This window comes from Centroberyx gerrardi, chromosome 3 (genome assembly GCF_048128805.1).
Source record: "Centroberyx gerrardi isolate f3 chromosome 3, fCenGer3.hap1.cur.20231027, whole genome shotgun sequence".
NCBI classification, from domain to species: domain Eukaryota; kingdom Metazoa; phylum Chordata; class Actinopteri; order Beryciformes; family Berycidae; genus Centroberyx; species Centroberyx gerrardi.
The window spans coordinates 29,167,799-29,187,906 of record NC_135999.1 but is presented as its reverse complement, the minus strand read 5'-3'; the positions used below and the strand labels follow the sequence as shown (position 1 = coordinate 29,187,906).

Sequence of the window (20,108 nt, the reverse complement as noted above, 5' to 3'; positions counted from 1 at the left end):
GGTCATGACAGTAATATTGATATGAACTGGCCAACAAAAACACAAAATCAATGTTTCACATCCCGGTGGCCAATTCCAGACACCTTTGGCCAAATCCGAAACACACTCTCCTTCGTATGAAATAAAATTTTTAGCTTCTCGAATGTGTATGATTTCACATCACTCGCCTTTTCTCTTGAAAACTTTTAAAAAATTTGCATGAAAAGAGTGGAAACCGCATCAAAGAGTGTGTTCATCCAAGAGATAAAACAAAGTCACTTCTGCACCAATTTATTGTGTCGGGATATTGCTGTGTTTCCCTCAATCCACCTGTCATCATGTCTGTGTATCTTGTATGTATCGTACAAAACTCGTGTACTCGAGAAAATGTCACTAGACCAAAAACGTCTGCACATAAATTGAAGCAGATGTGACTGTTTGTTCAGGGTTTTTTATCTTTATGTTTTAGGGCAAAAGAATGAATGCAACCTACTATTTTTCCCACTGAATCGAGGTCTGGTTCTTTAGAGAGCGGTTAGCAACAAGCTACAAGCTACAAGCCGCCATGTTGGAGGAGTGACAGCCAAACAAAGATGGTAGCGTTATCATGTCTTCCTACCTGACAAAACAAAGAAAACGCCTGATCTCTGTGAGGTGTTGGGGGTTGAAATTATACTATAAAACGAGGGTAAAGATCAGAAAACAAGAGGCGATAAAGTGACATTAATCTCTCCTTTTGTTGTCACTCCTCCAACATGGCCGCCTGTCTCTCGTAGCCACTTGTACCCACTGTCCAAACTCTCAGCGACAGGCCTCTACTGCCCCGCCTCTACATGTGTATCTCTCCTGAGGGCCTCTTTGAGTCCAGCAGCCCTCGCTTCGACTGGATGGAAGGAAAAACAAGGAAACGGCAGCAAACCATAGTTGTACAAACAGACCAGTGCATCGTGTTTTAAAACTCCAGTTCGGTAGGTACAGGAAATATCTGTTTGCGACTTGAGTCAGAGTTCAAAATTCACGCTCTCTCTCTCTCTTTTCTTTTCTTCCGGTGGGTTTGCAGGCTAGAAGACGTCTGCAGTCTCTTCTCCACCTGAGGCCGATCCCCCTCTGCATCTGCGCTTCTTGCGGACAGTTTTCCCGACATTCCAACTGCCAACACTTTCCCTCCTTTCATGAGTCCAAGTCAATAGAGGGGGCGGGTCCGTCTGAATCCCACTGGATGCAGAGATTTCCAGGGACTTTGATTGGCTGATGCTGGAAGACTGGCAGGCCAGTAGAGTTCAGTCCTCCACACAGAAACCTGGAGAGGGACACAAGATGGGGTAAAACTGAATTCACATGCTATCGGATATTTCGGAAAAACTACATTCCTAATCAGAAATTGAACGTTCATTCAAAGTCGGATGATGAAGTTGGAAATTCAGATAAAATTTCGTCTCAGTCAACATATGTCCCAGATGTCGGACCTTCCCACCAGCACATGAACCACGTAAACCACGTTTCAGTTTAATAATAATGATCAACTTAAATTGTGTCACACTTTTCAAAAGTTTCAAAGTGCTTCAAAGACAGAAAATTAAAAAGTAAATACGTAAAAAATAAAAAAACTAGAAATGAAAAATAACAACTGCAGAAAAAAAATTATTCTAGCCTGATCTCCTTGAGGAGGTCATTATAAAGTCTAGAGGCTTTAGTAACAAAGCATTATCTCTCTTGGAATTATTTTTATTTTTAATCTTTAATTTATTTTAAAATGGATTTTGCAATGGCTAACAGACCCGTGCCTTGTTTGCAAAAGCAGACAAAAGAGACAAGACCTGACTTCTTCCCTGTAGGTCTCTCCTTCAAACATGAGTTGAATTAAGCAGACAAAGTACACAGTGTGTTTGATAATCATCCGAACCCCTGAATCAACATATCTGACCATTTTGCTCCCTGGTTAATGACAGGTCCTTTACTCCAGATTCAGAATAAATCATAAGTCATGATTACAGTAGACCAATGACAAAATAACTCACTTGAGCTGAGATGATCTCTGCTGCTACGTCTGAGACTCGGCCGCTCGCTCTGCTCCCGCCCCCAGGCGGATGCTCTTGATTGACAGGTACATCTCCTCCTCGGGGTCGTAGTAGTAGAACTTCCTCAGGTAGGAGATCAGCGGTCTGGAGAGAGGCAGAGGAACACACACACCAACATCAGCCATGTGTCCCGGGACATTACTGGTTCCACTGTTTCATGCTAACACTGTTGAAGGCCACTGCATTATCCATACTAAGAAGACTGACCTTTTACTAATAAAAAGCTGTTAGTGTTTTTTTATTATATGGCCTGTAGATTCATAAATTTTAAAAATGAAATATCATTAACTGAATAAAGCTGATGTAGCCAGGTTTATTTTGGGAACTATTTCAGGTGAGCAACCAATATTCATCTGCAGCGCAGTGATTTGTATCAGTACACAATCTCCCATTGCCCACCACCTTCACTTTCTATGGAAACAGGGAAAGTAGTCCTGCTACTTGCTAGCGCTACTTTAAAACAGCATGTTATTTTTTGTATTATATTTTGTGTAAATTTTACCAATCTCCTATAGAAAACTTTAAGATTATTTACCTTGTAGCTTTTTTACAGTTGCTACAAGTTCTCATTTCCCTTTTGAAATAATGCTAGTAGCCTGCTGTCACTCAACATAATGTATGCTAAAGAGTTAGCATGGAGCCTACTGTCACTCAACATTGTTTATGCTAAAGTGTTAGCATGGAGCCTACTGTCACTCAATATAGTGTATGCTAAAGTGTTAGCATGGAGCCTACTATCGCTCAACATTTTTTATGCTAAAGTGTTAGCATGGAGCACCCATGGTCTACTGGGGACACATGGATGATTTTGGTGTCTATTTTCTCATCACTTAATGGATAAGTTGACCAACAGGTCAGTCTCCTAAAAACCTGGTGTACCTGTTCCTTCAAGAGAAACCTAGAAGTACCAGGATGAGCCTTGTGCATCTATATGCAATGTGTGTGTTATTTTGTGATAAAATATGTCTATATTTCATCAGGTGGAAGCTACAGTGAGCAGCTGAGTGGAGTCAGAGGAGGGGGCAGGTACTTGGGCAGAGGAAGCTCCTGGATGTGGTCGATGCGGACCATCTGTCGGATGCAGAAGCGGCAGAGGTGCTGCAGCGACTTGACGTTGCTGAAGCGAGACACGGGGTAGAGCAGCTGCACCGGGGTCGGAGGAAGCCCTGGAACACACACACACACACACACACACACACACACACACACACGTTTGTATTACTATACTTGTTCTTGTTTTATACTTTGGTTGATGATTTCCTACATTTCCCAGAATGCCTTTCAGCACCCAGCAGAGAAGGGGTGTGAACATGTTGCTTTCAATCAAAGTTGAGTGCATGGGCAGATAGCTATCTAGCCAACTCCTTTACTCAAAACACAACCTGTCTTGATGCTGCATTGCATTCTGGTCTATCTCTTGCTCCTGTGGGTGGAGAAATTGGTCTCTTCTCCCTGTATGATTGTTGAACGTCTCTTGGTGCAAAATGGCGGCTCTAGAAAGAAGCCCTCGCTCTTTGAGTGTTAAAGAGTTTTAGGGAGAATTTTTCCTTTAATAACCTTAAACCCAAAGCCCTAACCCTAAATTAACCTTAACTAACTTATTATATCCTGTTTTATCCTTCCTTCCTTCCTTATATAACTTATTATATAACTAATGTATTATTACAATAATACAATAGCGTATGAGTTGTGACAGCATCATCATATCAATTTGTACAAACAGCATGTAGCCTAATACTGCAGGGCAAGATTTTTTAACCTTAATTCTTACCCCAATTTAACCTAACCCTAATTCTAATCTTTTTATATATATAGAGAGAGAGATATTTACATATTATGGGCAAATTACAAACAGGCATAACAGAACAACTTTAAAGGAAAAAGACTAATTCTCAACCCTAAACTGGGTCATTAAAGAAGTGAAGACCAGCAAACTGTCGTCATGTTGGAGTATTTCTGTCATCTTTTTATCCTTATGAGGACATTTGGTCCTCATAAGTACAGAAACACAAGAACACACACACACACACACACACACACACACACACACACAATTGAACACACAATTATGCATATGTTGGAGGCAAACACACACATATATGTAGACACAAATGTTTTTTGCAGTGTTGGAAATATAATCACACATAAGTTGAGGACAAAACACACACACAGACTCACAATCATAAATCATGCATGGGCTGAACGTAAACACACACAGTCAGATTCATTCCTTCTCTCCGCGTCCATCTATCCATCTCTCTCTCTCTCTCTCTCTCTCTCTCCAGGCACTTCTCACTAAGTGGCGACTCACATCCATTTTTGATCGGGTCGGGCTGCGTGTGACGGCCTGACCTATATTTTACCTGGTACTCTGGAGCGGAGGAAGTAGAGGAATTTGCCGTTCTTGGAGTGCATGATGGCTCGCTCGATGAACTCCACCACCGAATGGCAGCGGTCCTCAAACTTGGGGTGACACCACAGGCTGAACGTCCCTGGAGAGGACGGGAAACGCATGTGATCTTTCTTTTCTTTAAAACAGACTCTCTCCACGTTAATTTTGAGATGTTAGTATAATTAAACGTAAATAAGGGAGACCATTGGCAAGAAGACTGTCAGCCACTACCGGACTCCAAACTGTATTTTACATTGTGTGCCACTGTGTTGGATTTGCGGGAAAATCTTGGAATTGCTTTACAGCAGCATTAGTTTTGTTTTGTGTTGTAAAAGAATCTCCCCTCGTGCCGTAAAGCAGTTTTTCCCAATCCAGAATTTGAGGACTGGATTGGGAAAAACTGCTTTACGGCACTAATGGCTTCTTTCTCATGACTTTCTAATCAGGTTAGAGTACTCAGATTACTTTTGTTTGTGGTAACTACTAATTTAACACAATACTTTTTCAATTCTTGTAATCTGTTATTAGTTACTTCGTTTTAAAATTAGAAAAATGTAGTTATTTTTCATTTTTCTCATCCAAACATTTTCAGTTTTTATAAAGTCTCACAAAGCCTAACAGCAGTTGGCAAATCAGTTCTAGATGGAAGAATTTCATAAAAACACAAGTAAATACTAAATTGGTAATACTGTAAGACAAAAGTGAGCAGCTACAACATTTATACTTGACTCTAATTTGGGCACAAAGAACAACATCTACAGCCAGCCAGTCTTATATTAGACCTGCGTTCAGTGAATAGAAACACATCAGTCGTCTGAAGAAGTCGTTTGCTTGTTGTTTATCTGTCTGTCAGCCGTCTGCCCTCAGCTCATGTTGGAGCGCGATGCGTTCATGCAGACGTAATGGTGCTGATGTGGATGTGATGTGTCCTGTCAGTCCTGCTGCACATCTGAAGCATGAACGTGTTTCCAGGCACGACACTATAGCTGTTTACTGGTGACTCAGTGCAGTGCCCCATGTATGTACATTTGTGTGTGTGTGTGTGTGTGTGTGTGTACATGAAGTATCTTTCATAAGTCAGCTTGTCATACATGTGGTGTGTGTGTGTGTGCATGCATGCGTGTGTGTGTGTTAATGATGAACAGGGCTGAACACTTGTAACGTCATTATATATCCTAAATACTAAAAAATGGAACTGTATTTACTATTTTGTAATATTACCTAAAAAAAATAATGTATTATGATTTCAGATACTTGTGAAAATTTGTATTACTTCTGGGAAAACTAGGAAAAAAGTGAAAGGAGAAGCTCAGAAGGCCATTTAAACAGTAACAGCTGTTCTATATATTTATAAAATGTAGCACAGCAGAAAATTTGTGTTTGTATGCAAACCTGAAATAAATTTCCTGAACTTGGTAATTTTTCACTTTTAGAAAACAATCTGAAGTAATCGGATTACATTACTGAGTTTGGGTAATCCCTTGAACTATGTTACTGATTCCAGTGTTGATGAGGTAACTAGTAACTGTATTCTGTTATATTACAGAAAATAATAATGTATTCTGATTACAGATACATGTGAAAAATCAGGATTACTTCTGGGAAAATTTTTAAAGTGAAAGCTAGAAACCCAGAAGGCCATTTAAGTAGAGGCAGCTGTTCTTCATCTTTATAAAATGTGGCACCGAAGGATATTTGTGTTTGTATGCAAACCTGAAAGTCACTGAAGTCGCACATCCAAGTTCACACAGGTGCAGACTAATGAAAAAATATAAAGTCTGCACACTGTACTGATCCCATGAACTCATTTATAACCAACTGAAGAAGAGAACTATGGCTCAAAACGTCACATTAAGTTGATTAGTTCATGGGATCAGTCCAGTCTGCAGACTCTAAATGTTTTGTATGCAAACCTGAAATAAACTTCCTGGACTTATTTAGCCTCAAACATGGCAAAGCAACCTGAAAGTAATCAGATTATATTGCATGTCAAATTCTGATATGTTGTCATTGGCGAATAAAGTTTGATTCTGATTCTAAAGTAACCTTCCTAACCCTGGTGATGAGTACATTTGTTTGGGTTTGACTGTGTGTGTAGGTATGTGTGTGTGTGTGTGTGTGTGTGTGTGTGTACTTGCATGTATGCACGAATGTCTTGCGTGACTCATCATGTTAGTAGGTCATACATGTGGTGTGTGTGTTCATACATGCCTGTGGTGTGAAATGACCAGCATGTATGTGGATGCATTTGTTTCTGTGCACATTGTGTGTGTGTGTGTGCTCTGGCTTTGAGTGTGTATGATTGTGTATGTGCACACATACAAAATATGCATGGGAATATGTGTGTGTGTGTGTGTGTGTGTGTGTGTGTGTGTGTGTGTGTGTGTGTGTGCATAAACAAATCCAAAAGCGTCCTGTATATATAAACCCATTTATGTTCACGCTTCAGTGATTGAGTGTGTGCACCAAAATGTGACTCACCATGGCAGTGTTTCATACGTGTATGTGTGTGTTTGAGTGTATGTGTGTGAGTCTCACCCCGGTAGTGCTCCATGCGTGTGTGGTGTGTGACGCCCTGCGACCTGAAGCTGAGGCTCAGGATGTACCGCGGGTCTGAACTGTCCCGCACCAGGAAGGAGCCGTCCGGTTTCCCCTTCAGCTTCATCTCTGCGTCCTCCCAGTTCATCGGACCCCAGTACCAGCCGCACTGGACACAGAATAACACACAGTATGACCTGTTAATGTTGTGTTGGTTACAATAATATACAGTTGATTATAGGGATGGGACGATCTGCTTATCTCACAATACGATTCGATACGTGATATGGGGTTCATGGTTCAATAAAACCACGATAAGATGTAATAAATAAAAGTTCAGTGACAACAAAGTCTGACTGTGCAGAATTCTGTTTATTTCTGAGCCACAAATCTTTCCAGCGATGCCATTGGCTGCTAGAATGTAAACAACAATTTAAAAATGTCATTACAAAGTGACAATAATATAATTTGGATGGAGAGCTTGTGAAACTGATGGTCAAGTGTCTCATTAGTGATTACTACAGCAGAATAACATGGAGCTGATATCACCATTCATTTTTCTGACCCACCATACGTATTGTCACATTTTTGTATTGAGATATATTAAATTTCAATATATTGTCCCATCCCATATTAAATACACAGTTCATCTGACTCCAGTATCAGCCACACTGGAGACACAACACACAGTATAACCAGGTTAATATTATGAATGAATTATAAATTAAATCTAGTGTAGTGTAGGTATAGTAAAGGCATCATTTACACACTACACCAAAAGGCAAGACATAAATGGTGATAGACAAGGTGATAAATTATTACACGTATAGTCACCAAACCAAAATCTTAGAGATTCCTACAGATATGGCTTCCAAATACATTTCTGACTCATTTTTGCTCGATGTTTGCTCTCCATTATAACGATACATGCTTATATTATTATTAAGTTATGACGAAAAAGCCAAGGAGTTATGTCTTACCTTCTCCAGCTCTCTCAGGCTGGCGGTGAAGTTGCTGGCCTCAGACCGCCGCAGGGCGCACAGCGTGGGGGGCGGAGCCAGTCTGGCAGGGGGCGGGGCGTCGGCCGGCGATGAGGTCGAATGAGGAAGGGCGCGGAGGAAGGCGTCTGGAAGAGAGAAACAAAGTGATTCCGATTTTGATGAATAAATAAATCTTTCTTTCATCCAGAAACCACATTATACCTTACGCAGATCTCATATGACTGTCAGACTTACACTACCAGTCAAAAGTCTGGACCCACCTGATTGAATGTTCTATGTTTTTCATTCTCTTAAAGCCATTTTGATCTAAAGGCTTCTGCTCAAATGCTTGAAATTAGTTTCTTAGACAAATATAAATAGTGAAGTTGATCCTATGTATGAATTTCTTTCCAAAGCCTTTCCATCAAGGCAAAGAATCTAAAATATAAGATAGTTTTGATTTGTTTAACACTTTTTTGGTCACTGCATAATTCCATTTGTGTTATTTCATAGTTTTGATGTCTTTACTGTTATTCTAAAATGTGGAAAATAGTAAAAATAAAGAAAAATGCGTGTGTCCAAACTGGACTGGTAGTGTACATGACAAAAATATTCCAGTGTCTTGATAAAGTGATTTGACAGCTGCCAGAAGCATTAGTCATAAAGGAATACGGTTTGTAACTCAACCATCGAGGAATAATTGTCTCCTTTCATCCAGACCAAGTGATTTTTTTTATTGAAGTTACTAGGTATCTTCCGACTTTTACCAACAAAACTGTAACATTTCAGAGCCTATAATCAGCAAAGCACATGATGGATTTCTATTATAAAATTATGAGTCATCTTAAGACCTCTACTTCGAAAATAGCCATGCTTTGAAGGATGAGAAACATCTGTGTTTTTGAAATATGGACTGGTGAATTACAGGTTGCAGTTTTTCCTGTCCAAAACGGAAATAGAGCAGCAGTTTTGGTATGACATTTTTGGATCAAACCTTTGGGGGGGGGGGGGGGGGGGGGGGTATCTTTAGAAATGGATAACCTAATGTTTTTCATGGGTTTTACAGTCTTTGATGTTGGTTGTTCACAGTAAAATAAAAGGGAAAATTGAGCCGAACTGTTTGTTGTTTTGCCAAAGATGTATTTAGAAAAGATCAGAACATGGTCAGGTCATTACGTAGAAAGCTGACTTCACTGCAATTGACCAATCATCTTGCGTTTGGGGCAGAAGGAGGGGGCGGACCCTGTAGAACTGCCAGCCAATCAGAACAGTGGCTCTTTCCGGCTGCTAGCGAAGCCACCAAAACCTGCCTGTAGCTCTTTAGGCCGGAGAGAATTTGTCACTAAAAATATTTAGAAATTATTTGCACTTGAAAAAAATGCACAGATGTGTTTCACAGAATCAAGGTAAGGATATACATTAAAAAAAAGTGAAAAATGCCCCTCCTTTAAAAATTGTACATTTTCTGTCCCTTCGCTAAGTTTGAACTTGGTTGTGTTTATTCATGAATTGAATTAAGAATGCATGGTGAATTCCAATTCAAATGTTGGAATATGAATGTCACCCATCTGTGAATTGAATTGGAATGACAGGAAACAGAATTTAATTCAATTAAATTCCACTTCTAAGAGAGTTTGTCTCGACTCAAATAAAAGACAAACAAATCAAATACAGTCATAATGTATGTATTACGATCACATGTTCTGCATCAAATACCAGCTGAAAGGTTCCTTTAACATTTTATGATATTCAGCATTGATAATGTAAAACACTATGTGTAATCTCAGATATGTGGTAAGAACAAAAAAAAAACATGGAATTTCGTTTTTTTTTTTCCAATTCCAATTCCAATTCCTCGGTTGAATTGGAACTGATGAGTTGATTGATGAATCGACCCCAGCCTGGTTGGAGCTGCTGGACTTCTTACCGTTGAGGCTGAGACTGTGCTGGATGGTGGCGTGGGAGGGAGGAGGAGGGGGGAGAGGCAGGGGGAGGGACTGCAGGGAAGCTCCCATTACACTCACTAGGAAAGGACCAGGCTGAGGCCCACCTATATCATCTGGAAGAAGAACAGGGGGGAGGAGGGAAGGAAGAGGAAAGGAGGGAGGAAGGGAAGAGGAAAGCAGAGAGGGAAGGAGGAAAGAGGAAAGGAGCAAGGGAGGGAGAATGAGGGAGGACAGAGGAAAGGAGGGAGGGAGGAAAGAGGAAGGGAGGGAGGGAAGGAGGGAGCGAGAGAAAAGGAAGGGAGGAAAGGAGGGAGTGAGGTAAGACAGAAGGAGGGAAAGGGGGAGGAAAGGGGGAGGGATTGGGCGAGGAAAGAAGGAAGGACATGAGACAACAAGGAAGGAATGAGAAAAGGAATGAAGGAAGGAAGGAAGGAAAGAAGGAAAGAGGGAAGGAGGGAGGGAAAGAAAGAGGGAGGAAAGAGGAAAGGATGTAGCGAGGGAGGTAAGACAGAAGGTGGAGAGAGGGAGGAAAGGGGAAGGGATTGGGGGAATAAGGGAAAGGAGAGATGGAAAGGAGAGAGCAAGGAAGGAATGACAAGGAAGGAAAGAAGGACAGAGGGAGGAAGGGAGGAAAGAGGAAAGGAGGGAGGAAGATAGAGAGGGAGGAAGGAATGACATGAAGAAAGGAACGAAGGAACGAAGGAAGGATAAAAGAGGAAGGAAGGAAAGGAACAAAAGAAGGCAGGATGGAGAAAGGAAGGAAAGAAAGGAGGGAGGAAAAAGGTAGGGATTGGGAGGAAGGAAGGGAGGAACGAAAGAAGGAGGAAAGGAAAGAATGAGGTGAAGGAGAGAGCAAGGAAACAATGACAGAAGGATGGAATGAAGGAGGTAAATAAAGAAGGCAGAAGTAAGGAAAGAGGGAGGAATGAAGGAAAAAAGGAATGACAAATGAGGGGGGTATGAGGAAGGGAAGATGAAAGGAAAGAGGGAAAGGAGGGAAAGAATGGTATGAAAGGAAATAAAGAAGTTAAGGAGAGCAAGGAAAGAATGACAGAAGGAAGGAAGGAAAGACGGAGAAAGAAAGCAACAAAGGAAGGAAGGAAAGAAGGAATGAAGGAAGGAGGGCAGGAAGAAGGGAAGGAAGAAGGGAAGGAAGGAAAGTGGGTCTGTAACAGGTTTGTCAACACTGTCAGTCAGTCAGCCTCAGTCTCTGATCTCATTTCTCCAAATTTCAGGGCTTTAGGTCTTTCTTTTTACTGACCAATCAGATTGTCCCGTTGGTACTGAGTGATTCTGCAACAGCCAATGAAACACAGAGAAGATTTCTGCTCCAGAGAAGACAAAACCCTGCTCTCCTGCCTGTCAGACGCAGCTCTACCTTTAGCATCGTATGAGTCACTGTGTTCAAATGAATTCTGTAGATCAAGCTTGTAGCTGACCTTTCAAAGCCCGTCCAATCAGATTACAGCTTCATGTGAAACTCATCTTGTCTGCGTCTGAGTTTCCAGAACTGCATGATGCAACATTAAAAAAAGTCAGAAACACCTCCTTACATACCTGTAGTACTTGGACCCACAGACAATATTGGCTCCAGAGTCAGCTGTCGGTTGAAGCAGCGAGCTCCGCTGCCTCTTGCTGCTAACAATGAGTCCAAACTGTTGGTCAAAATATCTCCAAAAAAGCCGTTTGTGGCTCCGCAGGGGAGTTGAGAGGAAGCACGACTCAGTTCCTCCATTACGCAACTTTCACTAATCAGGAAATTACAGAACTATTTTTCTCTGCCGCAGCACAGACCACTGTGGGGTGAAAGGCGGTTCCTGGTGGAGTGATCTAGTTCTGGACGGTCAGGTCAGATTGTAAACAGTAGAGTTCGGTAGAAGATGATCCGCTGAGTGAGAGAAATACGTCGGTCGCTCTCCAGGTCCAGGACTTTTTTGGAGATATTTTGACAAACAGTTTGGTCTCATTGTTAGCAGCAAGAGGCAACAGAGCTGTTTCAACCGACAGCTGACTCTGGAGCCAATATTGTCTGTGAGTCCAAGAACTACAGGTATGTAAGAGATCAATTATATATAGATCCAAAATAGCCAAACTTATCCTTCAAGAGGAACTGCCAAGGCTTTCTCTGCCAAAGCTCAGGTACAAATTCAAAACAATCTGCGACCGGTGGTTTGGAAGAGACGATTTGGCATCTAATGTTTTTGTATCCCGCCTTCCCGCTACATCTGCACTTCTGCGATGATGTATCAACAAGCCTACCTACAGCCTACATGTCGGCGGGTTCAATGGAGAACATTCATCTTGTGTGGGCGCCCCTGGAATGAACAAGAGGAGGAGAAAGATAGGAGGAGAGCAAGAGATCAGAAAGGAGAGGAAAGTACCTAACAGACTGAGACTTCGGCGTGGCGGAGGAGGAGGCGTGGGAGGGTGCGGCGTGTTCGCCCCTCGCCGCGAAATATCCACATCCACCAGGGAAACAGTCTCACCTGAAGCCAGAAGAGAAGCAAAAGAAAGGGGGGAAAGAAAGTGTCAGAGAGAGAGAGAAAGGAAATGAAAGAGGGCTGCAGTAACAGAGCAAAAGTGAAAAGGCCCCGGTGTAGTTTGTTTATCTGTTTACCCAAATGAAATTCTGGTGTCAGGTAAGGACACTTCTCCGCCCACAAGAAGTGACGAATGGAAACATAAGAGTGAAATCCAAACTGTCTCCTGAACAGCGGCAGAGAAAGCTGGACTCACCAGCGTTAGATCTTTTCCTCTCTCGTCTCTTTGGTTTCCTTTGGTATAAAGCGTCACAGACCGGCCGGGTTGGTAAACATGAGCGAGCTGTGTGCAGTTTTCGGGGTTTTGAAGTCCCCAAGATTCAAACCACTAACGCTCACTGCCATATGAGGCTGCCAACGTGCAAAGTCCCCTAGTGCAGCTTTAATGTTCCCTGTGCAGAATATGAATTCATAAAAATCCAAAATATATCTTAACATTCGAGAACTGAATTTGGATGAGTTGGAATTCTAAGAGCGTTGTGGGACACCAGAATTTACTCCTGAGCCCTGGAGGTGTTGCGGGCCGCTGCACCGCGCTTCTACTACAGGCGTCCTCACCCGTCCCACCCACAGGCCTTTTGTGCTAAATCTTATCTATCTGATCCTCCATTAACGACATGTGACTGGTAAGAACAGTTAAAGGTGCTTCATGTAGCACTTTTAAACACCAAAGAAATCAATATATCTTTGTCAAATTAATTGTGAAAGCTTGGTATAATAAACTGCTACTGACAGAACTTCAATGGATAGAACGGTCATTCCCATTCAAATCAACGATCCTGGACGGTCGGAGCGGCGGCCATTTTTATGTGAACCGTTGAGCTAGCTTCTGTATAAAGAGACTTACAGCAAGTCACTGAGCTGAGAGGTTTTACAGCAAGAACCAAAGCAGCTTCTCTGTCTCCTTGCTGCCATGGATTGCTAACATGCTAATGTTGACTAGAAGAGCTAGAGAGAGAAGTACAGTCTGTGATGAAGCTACGTTAGCCTCGTCGCTAACGTTAGCTTCCAGTTGAGTTTTGACAGTTTGCTAGCAGACTCATCTGCTCAGTTCTCAAGCAAGTATGACAGACTTTACAGACTTGTGTTGTCACCATAGCAACTAACCCTTAAAATTCTAGAATCACCATTTTATGCTGTACTAGCCAAACTATCATGGCAAACAGTGGAAGGACCGTTCTATCCATTCAAGTTCTGTGGTGCTAGTGTTTCTCTAAAACACGTTGGAAGTGATTTTCCCGTTGGCCATGCATAAGTTTGAGAATGCCTGATATAAACTGAATGCTGTTTCAAAACAAGTTCATTGCTATTGGTTTCAGCGGAGAGTTTTAGTGTCCCATGGTGTACATGCAGTTTCAGAGGCCTTTCCACTCTGGCAAGAAAGCTTTAGTGAGGGAAACACTGTCAGCCCTTACCAGTGAAAGCAGAGAGGGAGGCAGGAGAGAAGGCACTGTGGGCCCTGGTCAGTCTGGGCTGGCTGTGGCTGCAGGAGAGAGCGACAGACAGACAGACAGACAGACAGACAGACAGACAGACAGACAGACAGGCAGAGAGGGAGACAGAGAGACAGACAGACAGAGAGGGAGACAGAGAGGGAGACAGATAGACAGAAAGCGAGACAGACAGACAGAGAGCGAGCAAGACAGACAGACAGAGAGGGAGACAGAGACAGACAGGCAGAGAGCGAGACAGACAGACAGACAGAGGGAGACAGACAGAGAGGGAGACAGACAGGCAGACAGACAGAGGGAGACAGACAGACAGACAGGCAGAGAGCGAGACAGACAGACAGACAGACAGAGAGGGAGACAGACAGACAGACAGAGAGGGAGACAGACAGACAGACAGAGAGGGAGACAGACAGACAGGGAGACAGGGTGGAAGAGGAGGAGAGCATCAGAGCACAGTGCAGGAGTGTTAGTAGCTGCAGATTCAGAAGATCAGTGTGTGTGTGTGTGTGTGTGTGTGTGTGTGTGTGTGCAGGACAGTTTTGGATCCTGCACCGTCTTCATTTTTGACACTTTCTATTTGATGCTTTTAGCTCTGGCAGTCAGGATGTTTTTTTAATCAGCCCCTTCAGCCTGCTGCTCTGAATGGAAAGTCAGCAGCAGCAGAGGGGACAAAAGCTGTGGAAGAATCCCTGCGTCTCATAACATTTACAAACACAACTTCCAAAATCCTTTATATTGATTAACTTTAGAAAGGCCAATTGGTTTGGGAGTCTGAGAGAAGGCCAATAAGCTGTCAGTTGAATATGATTCTATTGACTATTATTTGCTTGTGTGATTTTGAAAATCTGGCAAGTTGGTGTTGGGAAAAGTCAAGGAGGGACATTTTGAAAGCTGAGATAATTCATTTCTAAAATTCAAAATAGTCATCTAGTGACTGAGGTTTGGCCTTTCTAACGTTACAGTTCTGGGGACAAAGTGGAGTAAAGACTCATCATGACTGACAAGATATTATTATTTGACTAGTGTGATAAATTATTAGATGTAGCTCACCAAGCTATAGAGGGAACTTTGGCCCTGAACTCTCCCTGATTTGAATTTTTAGATCTGACTTCCAGGCAACTTTCCTTCATCTTTGCTCTCCATGATAGTGATAAAAACTACAATATTACATTTTAAACTTTAATTTGGACTCAGGCTAAAGTATGGTGACACCTTGCCATACCCCACTGACGCCCATGCAGTGGCAGCTGCAGTGCATGGAGCTCCTCACCTGTCTGCTTCCTGCTCGGCTCCACCGGCGCTCGCCATGTCCACCAGACTCCCGGCAGAAGAGGTGGAATAGGCCACCGAGGGCCTCTTGTCCAGCAGGTGGTTGGAGCCACTGCAGCTTTTAGTCCGGAACAGTTTACTCAGGCGAATCTTTAGCGAGCCCTTTCTGGACTTTACTGGAACTTTGAGCGTCTTGTCCCCGCCGCCCCCCCGGCCCGTGGGAGTCCGCGGCGCGCTGGCGCACCTCTCCGGCCGCCTCCTGGGTGTGGACGCCTGGCTCGGGTTTGGGCTGGTGGCCCGAGTGGAGCTCTGTACCGGTGTAGGGGAAGGTGACGAGGCCGAAACTTGGGGGGCAACCTCTGAATCTCCGGGGGTTACCTGAGAGACCCGGGTGGCTTCGCTCCCGTGGAGGCTGCACACCTGTGCGTCCAGGTGCGCCGCCGCCGGGGCCAGCCCCTCCACCTGCAGCGTCAGCTCCGCCTGGAAACTGCTGAGGGAGAAAGCCCCGGACATTTTCTGAACTATTTCCCTTTTCCTGTTGAGCAAAAACGCACGACGTCCGTTCTCGTCATCCGTCTCATCCTCCGGGCATTCGTCCATACCCAGGCCGGCAACATCCCCGCTCCCCAGCCCCTCCAGCACCAACAAAGCGTCGCTGGTCTCCGTCGGGTCATCCCCGGGCTCCATCCCCCCTGCTACCGGCCCATGTGCGCCCTGACACGAGCACTGCGGGAGCTCCCCGGTTTTGAATAACATCTTGGGTACCGCACCGACCCCCAGCTCCCCGAACCGCCGGGCCAGCTCAAACACGGCTCCCTCTCTCTCCCTGGTGGCGCAGCCCCATTTCGAGTCGATCACGGCGAGAGGGTTGGATCTGTCCGACAGCAAGGGCCACTCGGGCGGGTTGGTGATCAGGCGGTGCCGGCGACACAGCTCGGCAGCCCCATGCATCTCTGCAGCCACCGTGGATAATGTGACCGGGGAATGCGCTCCCCACGTCTGGCCCAGCAGGTTCTGCTGCGCGTCTCCGGGGCTCAGGGTGTTGTTATTGATAGTCGGGCCAGAGGAGCCAGAGCCCGGCGTCTGGTCCAAACCCAGCGCATCCCTCGACTGATTCAGACGGTCTGATTCGCGGTCCAAAAGCCCTTCTCCATCCCGCATTATGTTGGGGAACACCAGGAGCTGAGGCCGGAGGCCGCCTCTGGGAGCGAAGTCAAAGCCCTGGGCCTCCATGGGGCTCTGCGGAGGAGGAGGAGCGGACAGCGCGGCTCTGCTCGCCATCACCCCGGCGTCAGGTGCGGCCGTCCCCCCGCCGCTCGGCAGGGCTTTGTTCACCGACGACAGACGGCTGCTGGGATGGTCGAGGCCCACCGTCGGATCTCGGGTGAAATCCAAAGCCGCTTTGACGCCGCTGTGAGCCAGGACCTCCTTCCCCAGCCCGGCCACCACTCCTCCCGGCGACAGATTCCCGTTTTCTGCGTCCAAGCGGTCATCCTCGGCCGCGGAAACCAGGCGCATCAACACAAAATCGGGCGACATATCTTGCGCGTTGTTCATAATTATTCCTCAATATCGCGAAAGGAGAATTAAGCGATCTGCACTTCACATAGCTAACCGCGGAGATCTCTTCCTATAATAAAGAAAGGGCCAAGCCGCTGTCTCCCAGAAATAGGCTACGAGCAAAAAAATGCAAAACTATTTCAGGCGTTTTTTCATCCTCCCCTCCAACACGACAGCATCCAGGTCTAAATATATCCGGAATATGTCCAGCTCGCTCCGGGCAGCAGGCGGATCCCGGGGTCAAACATGCGGTGTGATGTGGTGGAGTCTCCGGTCAGTGACCACAGTCTGGCTCTCTGTTCCCATCCAGGCCCCACCCGCTCCTCCGCTCCGCTCCGCGCATCCCATAATGCCACTTTATGAGCACAGATGATGTGCACTATAAATTAGTCTGTGGCCTTGTAATACAGCTTTATACCTGAGACACTCTGACATTCCAACAGCTGATTCCTGTTTCCATATGATTCCTCTTATTGATTCATGTGCACCAAAGCTAATTTATTTACACTAGGCTACAATATGCAAGCAATCATATTCCTATAATATTCCTATAATATTACCACAGGGACCTATATAGTGTATAACTCAGAGGGTTTACAGTGATCTTAGCGTACTTTATGGTATTTTATATTTCCTTTGGTAAAGCAATAGCCTATTCCTATACTTAATGTTTTGCTGTGATATTTCTGTAGTATCGTTTTAAAATGTATCATAGGATTATCTTTTTCATAAGGAATAGCATAACAAGGTAATTATAAGGCTGTTGTAGCCAATGTACAGCAAAACTGTACAAAAATCACAATAATATTCCTATGATATTCATATAATATCCCTATAATATTCCTACAGAGACTTATAGTGAGTCTGTGGCAATCAGTAAAGAGTTTAGCTGTAGGCTACTTGTTGGTATTTTTCATCTCCTATGGCATCACTATAATATTCTTATAGGAAATTAAAGTTTTGCTGTGATATTTGTATAACAGCCATCTAAAATTATTGTAAGATTAGTGCCATTTTGTATGAAATAGCATAATAAGGTAATTATAGGCCTGTAGCAACGTCATTTGATGAAGAATCTTCCTATAATTTAATGCCTGTGGGAGGCTAGAGGGTTTACAGTGACGTAGCATCCTTTATATTTTTATCTCCTATGGTAATGCTGTAATATTCCTGTAGTTTTGCTTTGAATTCTCTATCTTTCTAAAATGTATTATATGATTACAATAGTTTTTCTTCGAAATGTATAGTCCAACATGGAAACTATACAGCTGTAACAACACCTGTTGCCAGTATACATCATTTGACGAAAAATCACAGTAATATTCCTATAATATTCTTATAGGAATACTATGCTTAGTGTGTTGTTTACACTTTACAGTGACCTTAGTGCACTCTATGACTCAACGTTTTGCTCTGATGTTTCTATAGTATCCATCTAATATTATAGGATTACTATAGTTATTTTCTTAAAGATCCAGTGCAGTGATTTGAACTCACATCAGGAAAGTCTGATGTTGATTTCTAACACAGTGAGCATCATCTTGTTCAGTGTTTGATGGTTAGATGGTACAAAGCCTGTAGGACTGAGAGAGACAAACCTTCCACTGCAGACAGGCTTTCTCTCTGCTGTCTGACAGACTATGGGGCACCTCATTAACTATGCATACTGTCGACCAATCCGAGCATTCATTACAACCTGTGTGTGGTGACATCATTTTCACCAGGAAGTAGATTGGAATCCTAAATCTGTTTGATGCTGTTGAGTTTTTCAAAAAGCGTTAGTCAAATTTCCACAATGCTGACAGTTCTAATAATTTGGGTAACTTTACATTAACAGGTCCTTGGTTAAATTATACCATGAAATTGAGAAATGCAAGTCTCACTGCACTGGACCTTTAAGGAATAGCATAACAAAAGAATTATAAGGCTGTCATACCTATTGTATGACACCATTTCATGAAAAATCACAATAATATCCCTATAATATTCTTATGATATTCCTATAGTTACTCAAAGTTTTGCTGTGATATAGTATAGTATTCTGTAACAGGATGACTACAGTAGTTCTTCTTACAGTATGGTATCAGAAGGTCATAATGAGGCTGTTGCTGACAGATGATTGCAGGTCTCTACCTGTCTGATGTGCCAGCCTCCTGGCAGCGGCTTGCCCACTGGGTGCCAGCTGTGAAGCTGTGTCAATTTCAATTCAATTTGGAACAAGACAAGACAATCCAACATTTTAACTATGAATGTTAATGGAGAATGGAGATATTAAGAGAGGGAGAGAAGAGTTAAGCCAGAGGAAACATGTTATTCTGCTGCTGCTGCTGCTGCTGCTGCTGCTGCTGCTGCTGCTGCTGCTGTGTGTGTGCGTGTGTGTGTGTGTGTGTGTGTGTGTGTGTGTGCGTGTGACTCAGCAACACAGATCATAGAATGCAATACAATACAATAGAATAGTAGAATAACAGAGCACAAAAGAACAGAACAGTTTATCCTTTATTTACAGAACAGCTATCAAAACAGTTACAAAGGGCTTTACAAGGGGAATACAATTAGAAGAGAATAGAGTTGAGTAGAACAGAATAGAATAACTTTTGTTTATAGAACACTTATCAAAACAGTTACAAAGGGCTTAATTAGATAAATAAGCATACAATACAATACATTACAATACAATACAATACACTACGATACAATAAAATACAATGCGATACAGGTCCCAGCAAGTTGAACAAAGCTCCTGCTCAACTAGAATAGAATAGAATAGAATAGAATAGAATAGAATAGAATAGAAACCAATGGTTAGTGGCTGGCAGATCCAAAAGACTGAAGCTTCCAGACAGTTTAAATAAAAAAAAACTGATGGAGAATATTTTGTCAGTATGGAACAATACTGAACATGAGTGTTGTAATAATATCATGTGACAAGCAGATGGCGCCGCAGACCATCCAGCAGTGATGGATGATGCCGCTGAATACAAATGATGATGGGAGAGTGGATGAGCAGGCAATAATCCTCCGTGTGTGTGTGTGTGTGTGTGTGTATGTGTGTATGTGTGTGTTTACGTGTAAGCCATACAGAAAAAGGCAGTGTTCGTATCTGAGGTTTATGTAGAGTAATCAAACTAACAACCTGCTCTGCATATAATCTGGATATCGGTCTACTTATGTGATGTAGGTTGGAGGCCAGTGGTGAGCAGTAAAACATCAACAAAAATACATTTATTTATTTATTTAAAATATTGATGTTCCACCTCATGAAGGAAAAGGTAAAAAATCAAACCTGAGTGTGTTTTTTGTTCCCAAACCAACAGCTGTAGATTAGGGTTTGGATGCGAGGAGTTTTTGAAGGCTGATACCAATACTCATATTTTT

The 20,108-nt window shown here is 43.2% G+C and overlaps 1 protein-coding gene across 1 annotated transcript; it reads right to left on the bottom strand.

The window, feature by feature from the left end:
* Positions 1–503: 503 nt before the first annotated feature.
* socs7 (suppressor of cytokine signaling 7) lies at positions 504–16,730 on the bottom strand. The gene is made up of 10 exons (XM_071909004.2): positions 15,175–16,730; positions 13,869–13,936; positions 12,295–12,399; positions 9,895–10,026; positions 7,968–8,113; positions 6,988–7,156; positions 4,421–4,549; positions 3,088–3,223; positions 1,998–2,141; positions 504–1,279 (listed from the first exon to the last, which is right to left on the bottom strand). The coding sequence occupies exons 1-9, from the start codon at positions 16,728–16,730 to the stop codon at positions 2,021–2,023; spliced, it is 2,562 nt and encodes an 853-aa protein (XP_071765105.1). The 3' UTR covers positions 504–1,279; positions 1,998–2,020.
* Between the last annotated feature and the right edge of the window lie 3,378 nt (positions 16,731–20,108).

Bases quoted from the DNA above. Each gene is read 5' to 3' on its own strand.
- socs7 (XM_071909004.2), bottom strand. From the start codon at position 16,730: ATGAACAACGCGCAAGATATGTCGCCCGATTTTGTGTTGATGCGCCTG. The intron at 13,937-15,174 runs GTGAGGAGCTCC...TCTCTCCTGCAG, and splicing joins GCCGAGCAGGAAGCAGACAG to CCACAGCCAGCCCAGACTGA. The intron at 2,142-3,087 runs GTACCTGCCCCC...GCCTCTCTCCAG, and splicing joins CAGGAGCTTCCTCTGCCCAA to ACCGCTGATCTCCTACCTGA.